The sequence below is a fragment of the Tamandua tetradactyla genome, chromosome 2 (assembly GCF_023851605.1).
Source record: "Tamandua tetradactyla isolate mTamTet1 chromosome 2, mTamTet1.pri, whole genome shotgun sequence".
NCBI classification, from domain to species: Eukaryota; Metazoa; Chordata; class Mammalia; order Pilosa; family Myrmecophagidae; genus Tamandua; species Tamandua tetradactyla.
The window spans coordinates 114,008,952-114,033,394 of NC_135328.1; the positions used below are offsets into that span (position 1 = coordinate 114,008,952).

At 38.9% G+C, this 24,443-nt stretch overlaps 1 protein-coding gene across 1 annotated transcript in view; it reads right to left on the bottom strand.

The window, feature by feature from the left end:
* Window positions 1–24,443, bottom strand: part of RASEF (RAS and EF-hand domain containing) — a 91,265-nt gene that overhangs the window by 29,658 nt on the left and 37,164 nt on the right. The window contains exons 4-10 of the mRNA XM_077148527.1: window positions 14,358–14,453; window positions 11,664–11,741; window positions 9,030–9,145; window positions 6,822–6,890; window positions 4,711–4,795; window positions 3,752–3,840; window positions 257–491 (exon numbers count right to left, since the gene is read on the bottom strand). Coding sequence (XP_077004642.1) covers window positions 257–491; window positions 3,752–3,840; window positions 4,711–4,795; window positions 6,822–6,890; window positions 9,030–9,145; window positions 11,664–11,741; window positions 14,358–14,453 — 768 coding nt within the window. The remainder of the gene's footprint in view (window positions 1–256; window positions 492–3,751; window positions 3,841–4,710; window positions 4,796–6,821; window positions 6,891–9,029; window positions 9,146–11,663; window positions 11,742–14,357; window positions 14,454–24,443) is intronic.

A 24,443-nucleotide genomic window follows, 5' to 3' on the forward strand; every position in this document is an offset into this window, starting at 1 on the left:
TATTTTATTTTTTGAAAAAGTCAACGGTTAGAAAGCAACATCTGTCATTACACATACACATCATGGCTTAGAGAGAAGAAAATATGCAGTGGGACCTACAGCCGATGCTATTACAAAATAGCGAGGCTCCAAGAAAAAAAGCATTGCACTGACAATGCTTCCCACTCTTAACCCGATACCGTGGTAGATGGTTAAATATGGTGATAGAGTTCAATCATAGGTAAGGCCTAGAAGTGCGGTGATTTCTGGGGCTTACGTCTGTATCTGAAGCATCGCCCCCAAAGCTCTCCTGTGTGCACTGCGGCCTCTGAAAGCACCTCTGGTGCTTGTATTCCACTTCGGAGTCGTACTCGTTGGAATCTCTCAGGGTTGACAACCCGCTGTCAAAGCAGCTCTCGGGCAGACTGTCAACTTCACAGTTCATCCTCTGCATAGGATCGCAGAGAGCCAAAGAGTCACAGTCCTCATCCACATAGGAAGAGCGGGACGACCTGGTGAGACAGCAGAAGAGAGCTCTATCCGAGGGCCCACAGGGCTCGGGAGTAACAGGCATTGGAAGGACAGGGAGAGAATCAAGAAGAGCAACAGACTCAACTTTTGCCAATTGCCATGGCATGTTCCAAGGTTAAGCATCCAGGGGACATTAAATGCTCAAAGCAATGTCGACTCATTCTATGCAACAGTCAATTACAATAAATCAAAGATTTAATAAACGAAGTTATTTTTAACCATCTTCTTCATTTCCTGATACAAAAATAGCTAGAATGCCCAAGATGTTAATGCAGTTTCAAGTTGCGTTAATAAAACTGCTGAACAAGCTAATGAGATCAAATCATGCTCTGAACAGTGTGTCCGTTTCTGGGTAATGCCTCTGTTTTACAGGGATGCCAAAAATCCAGATGGGAGAAGCACAGTAATGACATCAGAATCTAAGTTCTCAATATGCCATCCTTAACGGTTTTTCATTTCAAGTATGTGAAGAGCAGATTCATGAAGAAGAAAAATATATTCTCAAAGGTTACAAAGTCAAAATAAGGGCCAATTGGTAAATATTTCTGGGGGTCACATTTCTAATATACATGGTATAAAAAAATGACAGGCAATTAGACATGTGTGGTGCTTGTGTGGTTTGACAGATAAAATGAGTTTTCTGCTCCTAATCCATTTGTTGACACTTGGTCTGAAAAAAAACTTTATGGGACATGTTTCATAGGAGGTGGCTCACTTAAGGTTAGGTGCCCTGATATCCACAGATTATTTCATTTTGAAATTGGTGAAGTCTTATGAATGAAGGAGAAATTAGCTTCAAACAGGAGAATCACAAGACACTGCCTGTTTCCTTTTGCTTCTCCGCTGAGTTTTCATGAGCCTCTAAGCCTGCACTGAAATGACAACGATGACTGGTGGAGCATGTGCTATGCGCTGGGCACCCTCCTAGCCACACGCATATGTGATCTCATTGGAAAGAGCACAGGAGACTGGGGAGGGGCACAGTCCCCAGAAAGGAGAACGAGGAAGACGCCCATTCCTAGAACAGCGAGGGTGATCCTAACAGAATGAAGTGTGAGCTATGCGGATCTGAGAGGTCAAAAATATTTTTATACCGCTGGCAAATGTTTAAAACAAACTACAAAATTGCAAAGGTCGTTTAACTACTGACACTCTAAATATGTTGCTCTACTATAAAATCACCATCCTGGGGCAGGAAGTTTTACATCCTATCTTAAATTAGCTAGCTATCTCTGTGTGGGCGTATGGGTGTGCACACATAGTTTTTTGGTTGTCTGTTTGTTTCAATGTTTTTTGAAACACTCCTGCTAAAATTGGTTTTAGACCTATTTCCAAGGAACATTAGAAAACCATTCTCATTACAATGAAGTTCAAACTACTTCGACTCCATGTCTTTGTCTCAGTCAGAACACTGTTCTATCTATTCATATTTTTGATAAGGAATGAAATCCTTAACTGAGGATCCCCTCTATGAATATCTGGACTCTAAATTGTAAACCTGGGAACGTGGTCAGGATCGTACAGGACCTATTTTTTCTCAATCTCAACTTATACACATTCCCTTTTACAGGAAATCATTCTTGCATGCCTCAAGTGTGGACTTTTCATTATAATTAAAACATGGAAAAATAAAAATGAGTTATATTTTTTGTTATCATTCTTATGAAAACACACACAAAAAAAACAAAAACAATTTACAGGCTGAAGTCACATCAAACCATGAAAGATGTAAAATTAGATTTATAACCTGCTTTGATTCATTTATCAGACTAGCATTAAAAAGAAAATAAAACGTTTAACTTCTCATATAAAACTAACGACGCTTAAAAAAGGAGCATCAGTCCGGGCCACACTGGCCCCCAAGCTGCTGGGTCTGGGGACAAGCCCGTGAGTGCTGGGTTCTGGTCACTCTTTTGTCCCTTGGGATCTACTGCCAAGGAGCTATCAGTCCCGGATTCACGACCTTTATTCACGGCTCCTTCCTCTTCTGTTCAAAAATGGATCCTGGTGACATTTCTAAATAACTTTCAGTTCTGCATGCTTTCAAAACTGAATTGTGGTGAATGACATTTCTGGTGAAATTTCTGAAATTGCTTTCAGTCATGTACCTTTTCCTCCTATCTGCTTAGAATGAATTTTAAATATTAGTCCATAAAAATGGCACCACGCCCACACATTTTTTAATTTAAAAATTTATTGTAATGCTCACACTTTAATAAAAAAGTAATATCCATTCCTCAACAAGACCAGCCAACTGGTGCTATATCAATAGATCATTAAAAAGTTTCACTTAACTCATCAGGGAACAATGAAAGCATCTTCTACCAGAATGAAATTTTCTTAAAAGTTATCACAAATAACCCTTGGTAACTGACCTTCAAAGGAAGCTTGATCGTTTTGCTATTGCTGGGATATTAAGCACATTATTCTTTATAGGAGAAGTTCCCAAATGAAAAGGGGATAAGCATAAACAGGAAAGTTCCATGGGGAAATGGAGACGTGAAACGCTTCAATGTAAACCTTCACTTGTACTTCAAACTTTGCCATACTCCAAAATTAATATTTTAACTAGCAACACTGGGCATGTGTGTATGTACACAAAAGCTTATACTCACGTAATCTTTAATAATATTAATAATAATGGGGCCAATAGTTAACTTCTCTTGATTAAAAATAGGGCTAAATTTTCATTTTCTGTTAAGCCTCATGACTCCTTTAAATACGATCTCTTATGCATCCACCAGTACTACTGCTATTTATTCTGAAACTTTTTTCTTCCTCCAGCTGGCTTACTTAATATTATGCTGCACTATTAAACCTTTACAGATCATGCCAGAAAGCCTCAACACCTCACACCACAGTAATTATTTAACCACATAGTACCACCTGAACATATCATTTTTTAATTGACCATCTGTGATTCCACTGGTTTATCTGAAACACCTTTTACTGAGTCTACTTCTAAGAAACCGTACATAATTAGGAATAATACAATGGAGAGCATACAAAAAGCCAAGTCATAATAACATCTTAGGAAACCAACTTCGCCCTCTCTGAAACATTTTTACTTTTAATTTTTACTTGTTTCATGCTTCAGAACTTTAAGGTAAAGAGAAAAGAGAATAGAAAGAAATTGGTGCCCAAAACACACACTATTATTTTAATTCATCTTTAAGGAAATTTACTTTCCTTTTAAATTTGATCCAGAATTTGAGCAAAAAGAAAGCAGGTGTTAACATACCTGTCATAGCTCAGAGGTTGAGGCGAATGACCATTAAATTTGGGACTGCTTCTAGAAATTGTGTTACCTGGAGATATATTATTCATGCGCTGTAATATATAAGTAACCCTTTGTTATTCCATGTAAATATTTTCAAAAATTTTTTTTTAGCTGCAGTATACTATTTAACTTCTTCAAATATAAATAAAGTTTGGTATCCCTGCTGAGCAGATGTGCACAGGAAAGTACAGAAACAAGGTAGCCGAGCATAGTCATCTCTATAATACTTTAACCCCACTGCATACTCCACAAAGGAGCATTCTCCTTCCCAAGAACTGCTGGGACCCTGCAACGCCCACTTCTTCCTCCAATCTGCCTCTTCTTGAACCCTAATTTGGTTTAGTGAACGGCCTTCCCATATCCAAAGTTATGGCATTGGAAGCCCATGCTTGAAGCTGATCCCAAAGGGTTAAGGCAGGAAGATTCCAAACAGGAGCTTAGCTTATTTCTGTAGGAGGGTTTGGAATCCAGGACCCCACTCTGATGATCCACATCAGAAAGGAAACTCCATGTGTCAAAACATTTCACCCTCCTTTCAGCCAGAACAATATTTCATTTTCACCTCCGTGGGATTTTGCATTTTTCCTTATATTATTGGTATCCGTGCACATTTTAACACCCTCTTAGATTATAAACTCTTCTCCCTCTTAGATTAAAAGCCCATATCCTACACATCTATCTCTTGTTTCCTAGAACAGTTAAGAGAATGAGTGGTTAACAACTAGGGATATCTACAGCAGGGTAACATATTTTTTAATTTAGAAAAATTTTGCCTCCTCTTACTACATGGAAATAGCTTCTCACTATTTTAAGGATCCATGTGAAGTTCTGTCCTAAAAAAAAAATAAGTGAATTTCATCACCTTCAAAGTACTCTGACACTAGTAAGGACAAAACATACTACAAAATTATGGTGCATACCAAGGATCTATTGAACTTGCTGTAACTGTTTTCCAAGGCACTCCTTAAGCCATCGTTACTGTCATGAAGTTTCCGGTTAGCTGTTCTAGAGATTTAAAAAACAAAGGAAAGTATTAGTGGAGGTACATTTCAATTGCTTTCTTTCCAAGCACTGAGGTTCAGAATATGGAATTTCCTACCACCTTTTGTAACTTTCTGCCACTTCCCTTCAAAGCTCACATACACACTGAGATCACAATTAACCACTAGAAATGCACCTTAGTGGATGCATCATCTATCTTTAAGGGTCTCAGCACATTTTAGGAATGAATGAATTATACCATAGAACCCACTCTTTCCTCACGTGGCTCTGGTGTTTGAAGAGTTTGCATGCAGGTCTCTGTTCCCTGAAGGCCCAAACCTGGCCAGCCCGGATCCTCTCTTCTCTAACCCCCTCCTGCACACCCCAGCAGACAGGAGTGGACGCAGTGTGCAGCCAGGAGCCTCTGTTCTCTAACCCCCTCCTGCACACCCCAGCAGCCAGGACTGGATGCAGTGCGCTAGATCATGCCTCTTTTTCCTGGTTACTCCTACGTGCCCCCCAGGCACCACTGGGTACCAGTTAAAGAGTTGGGCAATGACGTCAGGCTGATCTGGGTTCCAATGTCAGCTTAGATACTTACTTCCCAGGTCACTTGGGCAAACCTCTCTGAGGCTCCCTCTTCTATAAAATGCAGGTAACAGAAGGCCTGCTCTGCAGAGTAGCTGATCTCCTTCAACATCTCAGTTTCACACTCACAGCTTTGGGAGACACATCCCTGACCTTCCTGTTTGGGCTGAAGTTCTCTATTGTACGTTCTTAGAGACACGAGCCTTCCCACAGGCAGACCTCTCTCACTGGGCACTTTACAATGATTTCTATAATTATTGATCAGTTTCTGTCCTCTTCCCCTAGACTAGCCCCATAAGGAGAGAGATTTTTCTCCCACTTGCTACTCTATGCTCAGGTCCTGGCTTAAAGGACCCATAAAAGGTGCCAAGTAAAAATCTGCCGAGTCAATCCAAAAACGAATTAATAGGATTTCTGTACTAAATGAACACTTTGATTCCCATATGTGATTTAATAAATGTTGAAATAATGGTGGCAAAAAATAGGTCAGACTTGACCCTACTTCATTTGGGTAAACGGAAACTGGAAGAAAATTCTACATGGGGAGAAGCCAAAGAAGGGACGAGGGAGGCTGAGAGTTTGTGGGAAAGGCCCTGGGAGGATGGAATTACCCCGCAACTGAGTTATGAAGTTGACACAGCAGGTCTAATCTTTCCACTTGGGAAAAAAACTAAGAAATAATATACATCTAGCCAAGTACAACAAGTAGGGAAGGAGTGATTACGTATGCATAGTTCTGTGATCCGGCCAACATAAGCAGTGGGGCAAGCCCTCAGGGTACCGAGCTGAATGAAACCTGATGAGGGCAGGGCTGGGATTCTTTAGAGGCTTTATGAAGACACACTGGACAGAACACCTGACCTGGGAAGACTTCCAGAGAATTACACTATAGTCCCTAGATTCATAGTTGATTTAGGATTAGGTGCCTCAAAATGCTAAGCAGCTGGTGGCGAGGGTAGCAAAACATGGTGAATACAGCTAATGCACAGAAATATATATCTGGTTGTGATTAAAAGGGGGAAAATGCCCAACAGTAACATAATAAAATTTTTTTTTTAAATCTGTGGAACTATACTACACAAACAGTGAATGCTAAATTAAACCATGGATTACATTTAACAGTACAGTTATAAAAAATGTCCTTTCATCTATTGTAACAAATGTCCCGTAACAAATGTACATTGTTAATAATCAGGTGGTATTTGGGAATCTGGATTTCATGCATGATTTTTCTGTAAACCCATGACTTCTCTAGCAAGGAAAAAATAAAACAACAATAAAAAAAATCAAACAAATAAAAAAGCTGAGTGGACATTCTGAATGCACTGCAGTGAGCTAGAAACCTATACTGACCCCAGACCGGGTCTTTAGAAAAGAGCAACTTTGTTATACGTGGCACATGTTTTATTAATAGGAAAACAGTGAAACTTAAATGTAATGAGTAGTTTACATGAGAACTTACTGGAGCATTTCAATTTGCCTCTCAAGACTATTTCTATCTTCTGTGTACTCTCGGATTATTTCCAGGTCCCTGTAAAATTATATTGTAGGTTTGAATGAAAATCAAGTGTTAAGTCCTACCTCACCTCTATCTGCCTTCCCAGAACTTTTTTCGCCTTTTTTCAAAGACATGCACCCCTGGCCTGGGTTTTCTGCTGTCCAGCTGCTCCTGCTCTGCCCCTCATGGCTTCAGCAGCCTCACCCACTGGCTATGCCACAGGCTGGCAGGACCCTCCTCCCCAGACCCCACACCCACAGCTCCACCCTGCACTTCGTCAGTTTAAACATGAAGCGCCTCCTTTTCAATGGGATCTCGGGACCCAGCAACCATCCCATCCCTCACCCCCAATGTTGACCCTCTTTGGGACAAAAGCTGTGACCTTCTCCTAAGACCCTAATCCCCAGGCAGTCCCAGCAGCCAGTTCCTTTGCTCCAATCTCCTCTCTCCCCCTGAACCTTCTCTGCTAATTCCAAGCCTTGAATGACCTCCCCTTCCTGTTTTCTCCTTTCTGTGAGCCCTCTCTTGCCTCTACCTTGTGCCAACTCCTATTCTGCCTCCCTCCCCACCCCTAAACCTTAGAGGAATCCATAGACTTGGTCTTTCTTGTGGTATAAATTCATGCTCGGCAATTCTTCTCATTTCATTATGAGGTCCTAGCCTTTTCCTCAAAATGTGTATTCAGAACATGTTCCACCCGCCTCCAGCCTCTGTTCCAACTCAGCCCCACTTCTCAGGAGACAAACTCCATCACTGACTTCCAGATCTTTCAGGAAACCAGGTCCTGTCCAGAATAGCCTGTCCATACGCTTTCTTGATGAAAAAGCTCAAAGTTTCTCAGTTGACTTATAGGAATTCAAGGTCCCATGCCAAAGTTTTGGGTCTTTTTATACAGTAGCCCTAAATTAGTTTTTGTTCTTGTTTTGTTGTTAATTTCTCCTCCTTCATTCAAAACATCTCTTTCTGCACGGTGGTCTGCCACTGCTCCCAGACCAGGCTTATCCCTCCCTTGCCCTCTACCCTGCTGTGGCTACTGCCTCACTTGGAACATCCCAGAGGAAATGGGGCTAATGCAGTCCCTGTCATCAAATGCTGTGTGCACCGAATGAATCAACGCTGGCAAAGCGCCACCCAGGGCACCTGTTGAGGGCACTGACATCCTCTCCTTGCTGGCGCTGTCTTTCCAGCTGCCTCATTTGTCCCACCCTGACCCACGCAGACCGATCCCTCATCTGAGCTCAGCCCAAGTGTCTTCTCCTTTAAGGCTCTTCACCTCTTCTGAACCCAAAGGACATTTTTTTGATGATCACATGGCAACTGGTCCCACCCGTGGCACTGCTGATGGTGGTGTTTTCGATATTATTTACCTCTTATGTTGTTTAACACTGTAGCCTTTTTACTTTTCTCCCCCAACTGAACTTAAGTTCTTAAACAGCATTTTCTTTTTTTTATATGTACTTCATGCTCTCAACTCCTTATCTAAATAAATTGTTCACTGCTTTCTATTGCAGGACCTTAACCCTGATGGAAGTTGACAAACAGAAACCAAGGTGTTCTGCTCAAGTACTAGGGCATACACACATACAAAAGCATATATATCCCTATATAAATACCTATGTATATGCCCCTTAAATATATAAGTAGATGTGTGCATATATGTGTATTTAGTCTTATGTTGTTAACACCATACTGCAAAACTAAAGCATGGAAAACACAATTACTTGCCAAGGTCTACTTTTCCTTTTTTTATGTTGAAAGGCTAGGATTCCCATCTTCGAAGTACTTTAATTAGCACTGACTCTTTTTTTTTTTTTTTTGCATGGGCAGGCACCAGGAATCAAACCCGGGGCTCCGGCATGGCAGGCAAGAACTCTGCCTGCTGAGCCACCATGGCCTGCCCAGCACTGACTCTTGATACTTTATTAAGCCAGGCACTGTGCTAAGCAGCCGATTATTAAAATATTTAATCTGTTTGTTTAAAAAATTTTTAAACACAAAAATCACCAGGAAATTTGGCCTTGACAGTAAATTCTTTAGAAAAGTAGAGAACCTACTAGGAAAGTTAATACATGACTCTTCATTATTAAATAGCTGAGCTTCCACCTCATTGACAATCATCGGTATATAAACTTTCTACTCAAACTACAAAAAAAAAAACGCAAAATTTCATACCTTTCAGAATTCAGGCTCTGATCAGCATAATCACTTTTCAAAGCATCTAACTCACTCTGAAGAAAGGCTATGCTTGTCTGTGCTTCTAAAAGGTCTTTCTTAACTTTCTGATTTTCCTAGAGAAAAGGAATAGTGCAGGTCATTAGATTCAGAGTGTCCTCCATCCGAGAAGAATAAAATAACGTACAGTGGACCCTGCTCACACACTACTCCCCCCTCCAAAATTCTTCTCATCATGGTATCCAATGAACTAATTATCAAATAACTGTAATTGAGATTATAAATTATTAAAGTGCTTTTAAATCCTCAAAGCTAGCCTTCACTTTTTTAAAACTTGATATTTGGTGACAAACAATAATAGCCAAGAGTTTATCATGATACACCTTAACATGTTATTGGAAAATTAACTGAGGCTAAATATTTGAATAAGTGTTTTAGCTAATGAGAGGTATAAAGCTATTGATAAGCATTCCATGGAATTAATACTACCTATTTCTAAGTAGCTTTATTACTTTTTATAGTGGGCCCCCCTTTCAGCTCACATTTTGAAGTTATACACTGAAAACAAACCACTGCAATTAGGAAATTTCTGCATTTTTTTCTTAATGGAAAAAAAATCCATCATTGGAAGCTTCTGGTTCAAGATGGTAGACTGAGCACATGAATTTGTCTTCTTTCCCTCCTGAGCTCCCTATGAATATGAAATGTCAAAACAAATGAGCCAAAACCAGTTAAAAGAATGGAAGAGGGGACCATCAGCAATACAGGGATTTCTGGAAACTGGAAGCATGTTGACGAAGGGAAGAGAGTGGGGAAGGGATGTCCAGAAGTGTGAGCCCATCCCTCTCTTATCCGAGCAAAGAATGGCTCAAAGCCAAAGTCAACTCCAGAGGTAACAAAAGAGAGCTTGTCTTTCTGAAAAGAACTAAATGACTCCTGTAAGGTAAGCTAAGGCTCTGTGAATAGCCATGCCTCATTCATTACACTCACTGGGATTCCACAGAATAACAACCAGCTTCATACACAGACTTCCTACTTCCTAGGAAGACACCCTCCTAGGGGAGAGGCGTAGAGGCAAACAGATCCATTTACCCAGCTGGACGGGAATCCTACACCTGCTACCTAAAAGGGTCACCCTAACCCTTCTATTTAAAATATGGAAGATAACCAAGAATTGCCAAGTATATGAAAAAAAACAAAAACAGTAAGAAATAGAAAGATCAAAATAAACTCTCAGAGAAATTTATTTCTTTAAACTTTCAAAATAATTTTGAATACAGATATATTCATATCTACAAAGACTGTTAATAAAATTGACCCTTTCTGAAGAAGTTCCTTGAGGACTTACTATGGCAAAATGAGGATGAAAAATCCCAAAAAGAGAAAATTGTAATATGTAAATGTTGCAATTACATCAAGACTCCAATGCAAAGAAATTCCAGAATGACATATGGGTAGCAGTGTAAAAAGAAATCAATACAATAAGAACTGAAAATCAGGGGATACCAAATACAATCTTTCCAAAGATAAAAATGAAACAAATTCCACATATTGAGAAGAATAAACATGAATTTATAAGACATCAGTGATATGAAGATGGCAGACATTTCACTTCATAACAACAAAGCAAAACAAAAAAGTCAGCCAGAAAAATCTAATGAAAAATAAATAACTGTAAAGGAAAGTCATGATCCAACTATAGCACCAAGTAAGAGGTGGCAAAATGTGGAACTGGTGGTGTATAAGAGGAAATCACTGGACCAGGGAGCCAAGAACTTACCCTTGTGAATGGGACAGGGATAATGACTGGAGAGATAGAAAGCTCATTTCCTGGCTCTGTAGTGAAAACTATTAGAGTCACAATAAAGGACATGCTTGTTATTGGCATTTACTTTGAGAGTCAACCTGAAGGTAGAAATAGAGAAAACTAATAATGATAGAAAAGATGGAAAGGTTATCAATTTTGGCAATAAAAAAGTAAAGATACGGTCGACAGAATAGAGAAAGGGACAGAAAGAGGAAAGGAAGGGCAAAGCAAAAATGTTCACTTCTTACAGAGCCAGACATCCAGATCAGAGGAATGCTACAAGAACGCAGGGTTAGCTATGCTAGGTAAAGTTCAAGGGCATCCAGTGGGAAACTAAAACTAGCCAGATACGCATCAACATTTGGGAGGTGGGGATGGCAATATCTATGTTAATATTCATCCCTCATAAGAATAAGTCATGGATAACTAAAATGAATTAATCATAAATAATGGTGAATTCCTGTGAATGAAACTTTCCAAAGGAATTACCAGACCTACAATCAGATATGGCTGAAGTGGCTATCTGGAAAGCAGACCGGTGGTGGAAGTGTTGTTTTCATCACAAACCCATTCTGCAATTTTATTTTTTCCCATGTCATTATTGCTTTGATTGAAAAAGTACAAGTATTCATAATAGGCATAGATATAATTGAAGGGAAAAGATGCATAAATAATATCTTTGCTTAAAGGAGTTCTAAAGACTTCCTTTAACAATAGTATTAATTTCTCTTAAGCTTCCATTCCTGGCACCTAAAAGTAATAGTGTGATTATGTTTAGAAAATAGTAATCTAGAAGGAAATATCTCTAAGTGAAAGGAGATTCTTACCATTGATAAATCATAAATTTGCTTTTTTAACGCAGCCACGTCTTCTTTTTGACTTACGTGTCTTGATTGTTCTTCTAGCTGAAAGAAAAATCAAAGCATGTGCTTACAAACCCACCTTGAATTTATCTGGTCAAGTATAGGGATAGCTTTAAATATAGATACGGGGATTCTAGAAGCCTTGTCAACCTTATACAACTTTATACTTCATTAAACTACATAAAGTCCAGGAGGATCTGTTTTCTGTCTTAGTTGGTTAAATGAATTTCCTTTGAAACAACTAGAATGTTCTTTTGGGAAACCATTCAACTATAAAGCGGCCCAATTCTTGCTTTCTGACTTAGGCTGCATATGAGTCTGGATTTTTACCTCTAGAACTTCATCTGCACCTAACACTTCTATCCCGTCACATATTATAGTTATTTGGGGGTGCCTTCCACTCCATGCTAGAGCTTAGACTTATTTAGAGGCAGAGTTGGTATCAGATTCACCTATGTTTTCTTCAGTGATTCCCTGTAATGCTTATTAAATGCCTGACCTAAGTAGCATTTACCCATGAGAGGAAATTAGGCAAGCACACGCATAAAATTATATAAACAGATGTATGAGCTTTGCTTGCTGGTAGACTCATTAGTATTACCAGACTAAAGTGGTTCAGGAGCATCCAAAAACAGGAGAACAAATAATTTCCTACAAATAGCTTCCACCACCAGGGAACTGTGGGGAGGTGGGCATCTATTTATTTAATGTGTATATCTTCCTCAAAATATATCTCGTATTTCATCAAATCTAAGCGCTTTGATGCTGGAGCTTTCATCATCTTGCCAGACGGCGTCGCCTGAGGCTTTTCACACAAGCATGTCACAATTGCTACTCGGCTGACCAAGACCGTGGAGGGCCACTGATTCTAAGATATGCTCTGATTGCAGAGTGGATAAATTACGGAAAGACATGAATTTCTCAGAATCAATGATACATGATGATGATGGAATTATAACAAAATTTTGGACTTCTTCTATGGTTCTTGACAGTATTTAATGTACTCTCACCCTATTAGGCAGGAAGCCTGGCAGACGGGAGAAAAGCACAAACTGTGTACTAAGATGAGCCCATCGCATACCGGCTGTGTGCGCCCCTTAGAACAAAAGTTACATCCCCTCTCTGGAGTTCAGTGCCCTGATCCGTAAAAGAGGGAAATTTACACATTCCTCAGAGTTTCAGAATTAGATGTTTTTTTAATTATGAAAAAGAGTTTAATAAACAGGAACATCAATAAAACGTCCATTATTTTATGGTTAGACGGTCATTATGGATCCCATTTTGCAGACAAGAAGGTAAAAACTGGAAAGATGAAGCTAGACATCACAGGCTGAAAGTAGCACAGCCTAGGTAACATCTCAGGCCTTTTCAACTAAATTCAGGCCCTCTGACCGTGCAGTGCTATTTGGTCTTCACTGCACGCTGTGTCAGGGTAAGTCCCTCCATGTGTGTCCTTGTACACATTCTCTTAGCGTAGACACCTGGGAGGTCACCAAAATATATGATTAGGAGACTCTGTGGCTATGGCATAAATAGGTCAATTCAAATTCTGCAAAGCAAACTGTTTGTTCCAATGATGTGAAAATTAGATATGGGGTTGATGTTGATAAGAATTTTCCAAGAAGGATGCTAGGGAGAATGCTTAATGCTCCCAGAGGTCTGAGTTACAACAGCCTGCAAAATCTAGTTAATCAGCACTTAATTTCACTGAATCTAAACACTGGAAGGGGCATTAAAGTTTACCAGATAAACAACCAGAGAAGCAAAGTGATGTCCCCAAGGTCATAATGCTGCTGTTAGTGGTGATTACTTTCTAATTATCTGTCTTGGATTTAGTGAAGATATTTCCACTAATTATGGAGACGACCATATGCACAAAGTGGAATCAGCGTGGTACTGAAACCAGCTTGTCCTAACACGTGAGAGCCCTTTGAAGCATCTCTTCCCAGCTCTACCTTCAGTGATGTCAACTTGGTTGCCTGAACTCGGTCATCATGGAAATATTTATGCCATCGAAATTGGTAAATGCCACAAACGGGGGCTTTCCACACAGGCAGGCGTTACGTATTTATGAGTGTGCTACTCAGTGCAATGGATCTTGCTCCTTAGAAACCCACATAGAGAAGAAAGCTCAAAATCCGATCACATCTTTGTTCACGCATCAATGAACTTCCTCTCACCTCTTGCTGACCAGTTCTTGCTGGAACTTTCTACACAGAAGAATATTCGTTTCATTCAATAAATACTCACTGATAACCTACCATACTCCCTGCAGTGATCTAGACGTACAGATGTGCCTGAACTGTGAAAGACAGTTCACGGTCATGCCTCTGACATGGGGAATCCCAGTCACTAAACACATGGGACTTGAGGACACTTGGTTGGCAAAGACTATGGAGAGCAAACGGGGGTCTGATGGACAACTGTTCGAGGGATCAAAACTATTGATTAGAGCTATGCAAAAGAGTATGTGCCCCAGGAACAAGGAGAGGAACTTAGGGGTCCTTTAAAACACTGTCTTTCCAAGGAGTCTAATTGTACTTTGAAATCTGATTCTAACTGCCACTTAAATAAGATTCCGAATGCTTTAATCGCTAATAACTTAAACACACTGGAATATTGATGCTATTCCTGAAAGTCTAGCTTCCACGTACTTACCTTTTTGAGTTTCTTTATGGTCACCTGCAGATCTCCCACTTCTGTTTCATATTGACGTCTCAGGTCACTAAGAGCTTCTTCAGCTTTGCGTTTTTCCTAGGAGAAAAAAATATGTATTCCACTGCACATTCACAAAGTTCACTTAAATAAGTTGAGCCTCCTAAAATAAACAAGTTTATGAACCTCTCAGGTGAGAACTCTTTTGTGTCAAACTAAAGCTGAGCCCAAGTTTCCCACACAGAGAAGGTGAGAAGGGAAGAAATATACCAAGCAACTTCAGTGGTATAACAGTTCCGGAATTTTCTGGAATTGAAACTTACAAAAGTGAAAGAATTGCAGCATCTTTCATAACCTACAACACACATCATCCTGGAGTGACACCACATCAATTAATTAGTTAATTAATGATTACTATAATTAATTAAAAGACATGGCACAGGCAGGGGTTCCAGGTGCTTGGCACCAGGAAGTGACGAGTTATCAGGGAGGGTTTCATAAGGAGTATAAGTTTGAAGTTGAGTGCTGAATTAGTAGGATTTGATTAAAGTCCAGAGAAAAGCAGAAAGGACATTCCAGGCAGGGAATGATGAAAATGAGCAGAGTGTCTGGGGAACCTAAGCAGTCACTCCGGTACTTACAAAGTATTCTCTTCCAACAGGGAATTTTTTTTGTCAGTCCTTGGAAGTCACAGCCCCTACCCTTTTCTTCAGGGGAACTTGATGGGACAAGGCTGAGTAGTGCCAGCCTGTGATTCATTCAGCCATGGTTCAAGACACGGGGATAGGAAAGGGAGCAATGCAGATGAAGTGATGTATTTGGGGAAGACAGAAAATAAATATAATTTCAGGAAGTGATGCTAAGAAGATAAAAAGGAAAGGTGACACAAGGTCAGTTAGATGGGGTGGTTATGTAGGGGTCTCTCTGCAGAGGTGGTCTGATTGCACATCTGAACATCTGCCTGTGTTCAAATGCCTTTCTGACCTCTGATTGGTTATCTAGCTTGGGCAAGTTACTTAACTTCTTGAGACCACAAAAATACTGGATTTTTGTGAAGATCAAGTGAAATAATCCAAAAAAAATAAATAATCTATTTAAAATGCTTAAGGGACATATTATGAAGCCACAGTGGTCAAAACAGCATGGTACTGACACAAAGATAGATATATTGATCAATGGAATAGAATAGAGTATTCAGATATAGACCCTCTCATCTATGGACAATTGATCTTTGATAAGGCAGTCAAGCCAACTTACCTGGGACAGAACAGTCTCTTCAATAAATGGTGCCTAGAGAACTGGATATCCATATGCAAAAGAATGAAAGAGGACCCGTATCTCACACCCTATACAAAAGTTAACTCAAAATGGATCAAAAACCTAACATTAGATATAAGACCATAAAACTGTTAGAAGAAAATGTAGGGAAATATCTTATAAATCTTGTACTTGGAGGTAGTTTTATAGGCCTTACATCCAAAGCAAGAGCACTGAAGAAATAAATAAATAAATGGGAACTCAAAATTAAACACTTTTGTGCATCAAAGAACTTCATCAGGAAAGTAAAAAGAGAGCCTACACAATGGGAGACAATATTTGGAAACGACATAACAGATAAAGGTCTAGTATCCAGAATTGATAAAGAGATTGTTCAATTCAACAACAAAAAGACAGACAACCCAATTACAAAATGGGGAAAAGACTTGAACAGACACTTCTCAGAAGAGGAAATACAAATGGCCAACAGACACACGAAGAGATGCTCAACTTTCCTGGCCATTAGAGAATTGCAAATCAAAATCACAATGAGATATCATCTCACACCCACCAGAATGGCCATTATCAATAAAACAGAAAATGACAAGTGCTGGAGAGGATGCGGAGAAAGAGGCACACTTATCCACTGTTGGTGGGAATGTCAAATGGTGCAACCACTGTGGAAGGCAGTTTGGCCGTTCCTCAAAAAGCTGAATATAGAATTGCCATATGACCCAGCAATACCATTGCTAGGTATCTACTCAAAGGACATAAGGGCAAGGACACAAATGGACATTTGCACACTAATGTTTATAGCAGCATTATTTACAATTGTAAAGAGATGGAAACAGCCAAAATGTCCATCAACAGACGAGTGGCTAAACAAACTGTGGTATATACATACGATGGAATATTATGCAGCTGTAAGACAGAATAAAGTTATGAAGTATGTAACAACATGGATGGACCTTGAGGACATTATGCTGAATGAGATTAGCCAAAAACAAAAGGACAAATAATGTATGGTCTCACTGATATGAACTGACATTAGTGAATAAACTTGGAATATTTCGTTGGTAACAGAGACTATCAGGAGATAGAAATAGAGTGGATATTGGGTAATTGGAGCTGAAGGGATACAGATTGTGCAACAGGACTGAATATAAAAACTCAGAAATGGACAGCACAATACTATCTAACTGTAACACAATTATGTTAAAACACTGAATGAAGCTGAATGTACGAATGATAGAGGGAGGAGGGCTGGGGGCATAAATGAAATCAGAAAGAAAGATAGACAACAAAGATTGAGATGGTATAATCTAGGAATGCCTGGAGTGTATAACGATAGTGACTAAATGCACAAATTTTAAAAATGTTTTTGCATGAGGAAGAACAAAGGACTGTCATTACTGCAGGGTGCTGAAAATAGATGGCAATTAATATCTTAAATTTTCAACTTATGTGTGAGACAAAGGAAAAAATGTTTATTTGGTACAAAATTTATATATATATATTTTTTTAATTTTTTTATTAATCAAAAAAAAGAAAAGAAATTAACACAACATTTAGAAATCATTCCATTCTACAAATGCACTCAGTAAATCTTAGTATCATCACATAGATGTATGATCATCATTTCTTAGTACATTTGCATCGATTTAGGAAAAGAACTAGCAAAACAGCAGAAAAAGATATAGAATGTTAATATAGAGAAGAGAATTAAAATAATAATACTAATAATATATATATATATATATAAAGGAAAAAGAAAAAAACAAAAACAAAAGATACAAACACACAAACAAACAAAAAACCGTATTTCAGGTGCAGCTTCATTCAGTGTTCCAACCTAGTTACATTACACTTAGGTATTATTGTGCTGTCCATTTTTGAGTTTTTGTATCTAGTCCTGTTGCACAGTCTGTATCCCTTCAGCTCCAATTACCCATTATCTTACCCTGTTTCTAACTCCTGCTGGTCTCTGTTACCAATGATATATTCCAAGCTGATTCTCCAATGTCAGTTCACATCAGTGGGACCTTACAGTATTTGTCCTTTAGTTTTGGGCTAGACTCACTCAGCATAATGTTCTCTAGGTCCATCCATGTTATTACATGCTTCATAAGTTTAGTCTGTCTTAAAGCTGCATAATATTCCATCGTAGGTATACGCCACAGTTTGTTTAGCCACTCGTCTGTTGATGAACATTTTGGCTGTTTCCATCTCTTTGCAATTGTAGATAATGCTGCTATAAACACTGGTGTGCAAATGTCCGTCTGTGTCTTTGCCCTTAAGTCCCTTGAGTAGATACCTAGCAGTGGTATTGCTGGGTCGTAATCCATTCTGCCATTCTATGTCTTTTGATTGAGAAATTCAGTCCATTAACTTTTAGTATTATTACTGTTTGGATAATATTTTCCTCTACCATTTTGGCTTTTGTATTATATATATCATATCTGATTTTCCTTCTTTCTACACTTTACTCCATACCTCTCTGTTCTGTCTTTTCATATCTGACTCTAGTGCTCCCTTTAGTATTTCTTGCAGAGCTGGTCTCTTGGTCACAAATTCTCTCAGTGACTTTTTGTCTATAAATGTTTTAATTTCTCCTTCATTTTTGAAGGACAATTTTGCTGGATATAGGAGTCTTGGTTGGCAGTTTTTCTCTTTTAGTAATATAAATATATCATCCCACTGTCTTCTAGCTTCCATGGTTTCTGCTGAGAAATCTACACATAGTCTTATTGGGTTTCCCTTGTATGTGACAGATTGTTTTTCTCTTGCTGCTTTCAAGATCCTCTCTTTCTCTTTGACCTCTGACATTCTAACTAGTAAGTGTCTTGGAGAACGCCTGTTTGGGTCTATTCTCTTTGGCATGCGCTGCACTTCTTGGATCTGCAAATTTAGGTCTTTCATAAGAGTTGGGAAATTTTCAGTGATAATTTCTTCCATTAGTTTTTCTCCTCCTTTTCCCTTCTCTTCTCCTTCTGGGACACCCACAACACGTATATTTGTGCGCTTCATATTGTCATTCAGTTCCCTGATCCCCTGCTCAAGTTTTTCCATTCTTTTCCCTATAGTTTCTGTTTCTTTTTGGAATTCAGATGTTCCATCCTCCAGTTCACTAATTGTAGCTTCTGTCTCTTTAGATCTACCATTGTAGGTATCCATTGTTTTTTCCATTTTTTCTTCTTTGTCCTTCACTCCCATAAGTTCTGTGATTTGTTTTTTCAGATTTTCTATTTCTTCTTTTTGTTCAGCCCATATCTTCTTCATGTCCTCCCTCAATTCATTGATTTGCTTTTTGAAGAGTTTTTCCATTTCTGTTCGTATATTCAGCATTAGTTGTCTCAGCTCCTGTATCTCATTTGAACTATTGGTTTGTTCCTTTGACTGGGCCATATCTTCAATTTTCCGAGCGTCATCCATTATTTTCTGCTGGTGTCTGGGCATTTGATCAGATTTCCCTGGGTGTGGGACCCAGCTGGTTGAAAGCTTTTTCTGTGAAATCTCTGGGCTCTGTTTTTCTTTTCCTGCCCAGTAGGTGGCGCTTGTGGCGCTCGTCTGTCTGCACGGCAGTCGGCCCGGGAAACCGAGCGTGGAGGCGGGGGTCGCTGGCCACTGCGGCTTGGGGGAGTGCCGGTCCTAATTGCCCAGCTGGCCCGAAACACCAAGCGTGACGGGAGGGCCCCGCTATCCAACGTTCCCAGTCAGACCGGGGAGCCACGTGCGTGGAGGGGACCCCAGTCGCCAACCACCCCGGCCGGGAAAACGCGCACCCCTTGGGTATCTCACCGCAGCAGATTCTCCCTGCCCGTTCAGCTGTTCCAGAATGGGGTACGCTGTCTTTTTGGTCTCTGTCGTGACTCCGGGAGCTGTTTCGTATTGTTTCTGTTTCTTTAGTTGCTTTTCTGGAGGAGGAACTAAGACCCGTGCGTCTTACTAAGCCGCCATCTTCTCCGGAAGTCCCAAAATTTATATTTTGACTAATGCATTTCCTAATATAACTTATGTAGACAGCTTAATTGAACACCATAAGTACATGGAACCTTGAGTAGGACATGAGATTTGCTGGTTTGTCCAGAGTGATGCCCCTATGAAACCCAGAGTGATTTGACTAATGAGTGGGAAAGTATTTGCAAAGTCCCCTATGGGGAATGGTGAGAACAGGGGAAAATTCAACTTCCCCCAGATGAATTCTTGATATTCTCACAAGCACTGTGGGCAACCAAAGCTATAGGTTGAGCCCCCAGTCTTGGGGTTTGTTCATATGAAATGTAACCCCACAAAGGATAGGTCAAGTCTACTTAAAATTGGGCCTAAGAGTCACCCCCAAGAGAGCTTCTTTTGTTGCTCAGATGAGGCCTCTCTCTCCAGTCCACACAACAAGCAAACTCACCACCCTCCCCCTGTCTATGTAGACATGACTCCCAGGGGTGTGGACCTTCCTGGCAATGTGGGACAGAACTCCTAGAATGAGCTGGGACTCAGCATCAAGGGATTGAGAACGCCTTCTCGACCAAAGAGGGGAAGAGCGAAATGAGACAAAGTGTCAATAGTTGGGAGATTCCAAACAGAGTCGAGAGGTTATCCTGGAGGTTATTCTTACACATTAAGTAGATATCACCTTGCTATTCAAGATTAATGGAGAGGCTGGAGGGAACTGTCTGAAAGAGTGGAGCTGTGTTCCAGCAGCCATGTTTCTTGATGATGACTGAATAATGATATAGCTTTCACAATGTGACTGTGTGATTGTGAAAACCTTGTGTCTGATGCTCTTTTTATCTACCTTGTCAACAGATGAGCAGAACATATGGAATAAAAATAAATAACAGGGGGAAAAATGTTAAAATAAATTTAGTTTGAAATGCTAGTGATCAGTGAAAGGGAGGGATGGGTAAGGGGTATGGTATGTATGAATTATTTTTTCTGTTTTCATTTTATTTCTTTTTCTGAATAGATGCAAATGTTCCAAGAAATGATCATGATGATGAATATGCAACTATGTGATGATATTGTGAATTACTCATTATATATGTAGAATGGAATGATCAAAATAGGAATGTTCGCATTTGTTTCGTGTTTTTTGGTATTTAAATAAATAAATAAATAAAAATAAATTAAAAAAATGCCTAAGGGAGAAGTAATACTTTCCCCAGTGGTAATCTATTTTTTAAGCAGGTATCTTGACCACCTTCCAGCTTTGCAGAAGAGGTACAAGTATCACTCACTTTACAAGTGGGTGATAGTGAGGACTCACCAGGTGCCAATTCAGAATGGAATAAGGTACTATTCAGCAGGTCTCTTTGCTGGTTCCTTTTACCCAATTCCAAACACAACATCTTTTATCATTTAAAAATATTTTATTGAGAGCTCAGTAAAGGAAATGATCACTATCCAGCTTATTTCATTCCTTACCCGCAACCAGCAGACACTATTAGGAGATTATTATATTAATATAGGTGAGAGATGGTAGTGTTTCAGATGAATTCTTCACAATGTTCCAGAAAATAGAGGGAGAAACACTTCCTATTTCATTCTACGGGACCAACATTGTCCTGATGCCAAAATCAGAGAAAGACACTAAAAGAAAACTACAAACCAATATTTCTTGTGAATTCAAATGTAAAAATGTCAAAATTTTAGCAAACTGAATTCAATGTCTATATGTTTATATTTCTATATGCACATCATGGCCAAGTGGGTTTATCCCAGGAGTGCAATTTTGTTTTAACTTTCAAAAATCAATTATTTACTAAAGTTTTGTTTATCATTTATTTAGTAGTGTTTTGGTAGATTCCATCAGATTTTCTTAAAAGATGTAGATCTATGAATAAAGAAAGTTTTACTTCTCTGGTTCCAATCTAGATGATTTCTTTTATTTCTTTTTCATGTCTTATTGTATTATTCAGAAGAATAATAATGGTGAAAGCAGATATCCTTGTCTTTTCCCCAATCTTAGAAGGAAAGCATCCAATTTTTCAACATTAAATACGATATATGGGTATATACCAAGAGTGCTAGTTTGTTTTAACACTCAAAAAGCAATATAATGCATTACATTCATATTCTAAAAAAAATAAATAATATGCTCAATTCAACAGATACTGAAAAAAGTGGTTGACAAAATCCAACATCCATTCCTGATTTAAAAAAAAAAATTATAAAATCTTCAGAAAGCTAATATAGAAAAGAATATCCTCAATTTATAAAGGGAATCTATGAATAATGCATCACTACTAAATAATTAAGCTTATCAATGCTACAGGATATAAAACCAATATACAAGAATCAAATGTATCTCTAAATATTAGAAACAAATCATCAGAAATTGAAATTCAAAAAAAAATTTGTAATAGCATCAAAATATGAAATTGTTAAAATGTCAATGCTCTTCAAATTGATCTACAGATGTGACGAAGTCTCCTTCAAAATCCAGGAGGTTTTTTTGTAGAAACTGACAAGCTGATTCTATAGGAACAAAAAGGGCATAAAATAGCCAAAACAACTTTGAAAGCAAAAAAAAAAAAAAGCTGAAGAAATAATATTGCTTGATTTCAAGACTTCTAATAAAGCAGCAGTTATCGAAGCTTTGGAAATTGGAGTAAAGATGGACAAATCAATGAAAGGAACAGAATAGAGAGCCCAGAAATAAACCCATATAAATAGAGTCAACTGACTTGGGACAAAGCACAAAGGTAATTCAGTGGATGGTCTTTTCAAAACTGTTGTCAAGACAACTGGACATCCACATGCAAAAAATTAAAACTAAAAAAGGAGAACTTTGATCTATAAACACCATATTCAAAATAGGTGCTAAGTGTTAAGCCTAAAACCATGAAACTTCCAGAGGACAAAAGAAAAAATTAAGAAATTAGAATTAATCAAAATTAAAACTTTCCACTTTTCAAAATACTCTTAAGATAATGGAAAGACAAATCAGCCTAGGAGAAAGCATTTCTAGATCAGGTATCTGACGAAGGACTTGTATCCAGAATAAAGAGCTCCAAAACTTAATAATGAGAAGAAAAAAAGCTACATTTTTTAAATGATAAAAAGAGTTTAACAGACACTGTATCCAAGAAAACATAAAGATGGCAAATGATATTCAACATTGTAAATCATTAGGGAAATTAAAACCATGATGAGATGCTCTATGCACCTTTTAGAATGTTATGGAACTCTCAGACATTGCTGAAGGAGATGTACAAACATACAACCACTTTAGAAAGCAGTTTGGAAGTCTGTTACAAATGTAAGCATACACTTAACACATAATCCAGCCACTCCACTCTAAGAATTTACTCAAGAGAAATAAAAGCATAAGTCCATACAAAGACTTGGACAAAAATGCTCATGGCAGTTTTATTTGTAATAGTAAAAAAACTAGAAATAACTCAAATGTCTTTCAAACAATGAATGGATGAACAACTGCGGTGTGTCTAGACAATGGGATTCCACTCAGCAATAACAAAGAATGAACTACTGATAAATGCTACTACATGGTTGAGTCTCAAAAGAATTATGCTAAGTAAAATAAGCCCAACAAGAAGGAATACGAATACATACTTTATAAATCCACTTACATAAAATTCTTAAAAATTCAAGCAAATTCATAGTGACAGAAGACAAGAGTGGTTGCGGGGCAGGGAAAGGACAAGATGACAAGAGGCAGGTGTAAAAAAGGGGCATGAGGAAAGTTTTGATGGTTGATGGATACATTCATTATTTTGATTATGGTGACGGTTTCACAGACATATCCATGTGTCAGAACATCACATTATATGCTCTAACCATGTGCAGTATATTGTGTGCCATAAAATTTTAAAAAAAAGAAACTAATGTGAAACAATGCAATACAGTGTACACTATATATACAACAGAAGTCAAGGCCAGGAAGAGATGAATGTGCTAGAAGATGAGGAGAAAGTGAGATGTTTTCTGAGTTTTGCTGATCTTAGGGAAGCAGAAAGGAGAGGGGTGACAATCGTCAAGGCAAAGAAAACCTCTGGAGCCAAAGCACAGCAAGGAGCCTCCATGCCATTGGGTTAGAGATTTGGGGTGAAGAATACCCCAAAGTGCTCTTGGCTGAGATGAACCAGGCTGATCAGAGGAAAGTTCTAGATAGGTTATAACAGTGAGACGGTGTTTAGAAGGTGACAGGTAGAGACTAGGGGCTGGCAAACAGGTTTTATTTATTGCCAAAGCTGCGCAAATGGTAGTGACCCCTGGAGGGCTGTGCCAAGGCTGAGCCCACATCTGTGTTCAGAAGAAAGGATGCAGTGAGAGACCAACCATGCCATGTTCGCCACGGCTGTAGGAGGGAAGTGATGGTGTGGATGCCACAAATTTACCTCCTGGACTAGAACCAAGGAAATGAGCCGGGAAGATATTATAACTAACAAAACACAAAGTTATAAGGGTCAGACAGGAGTAAGGGTAGTGGTAAACCCCCAATACCGACAACAAATTTGGAGAGACTTGGCTGATAGAAGTTATGAGATTTGATGACAGCCTAACACATGTGCCTTAGATACGAGTTTAGTGAATGGATGAACAGATTAAATACAGTGGACAGAGACAAAGAGGCAGAAAAAAATTATTTCATCATGTCCAGACTACAAAAAAGCCCTGACAGCAGAATGGGATATCTATTGCACCAAAGCTGGACCACAAATCTTAGACCATTAACACCACTGAGTTGACTTCCAAATCATTCCTAAACTTGTTATTAAGAGGTGATGGATAAAAGAGAGACCCAAGGGCCCATGTGCAGTAAAGTAATTTCAGGTGAAGAGTCTGAAAGGAGTCAAGAGCACCCAAGGAGAG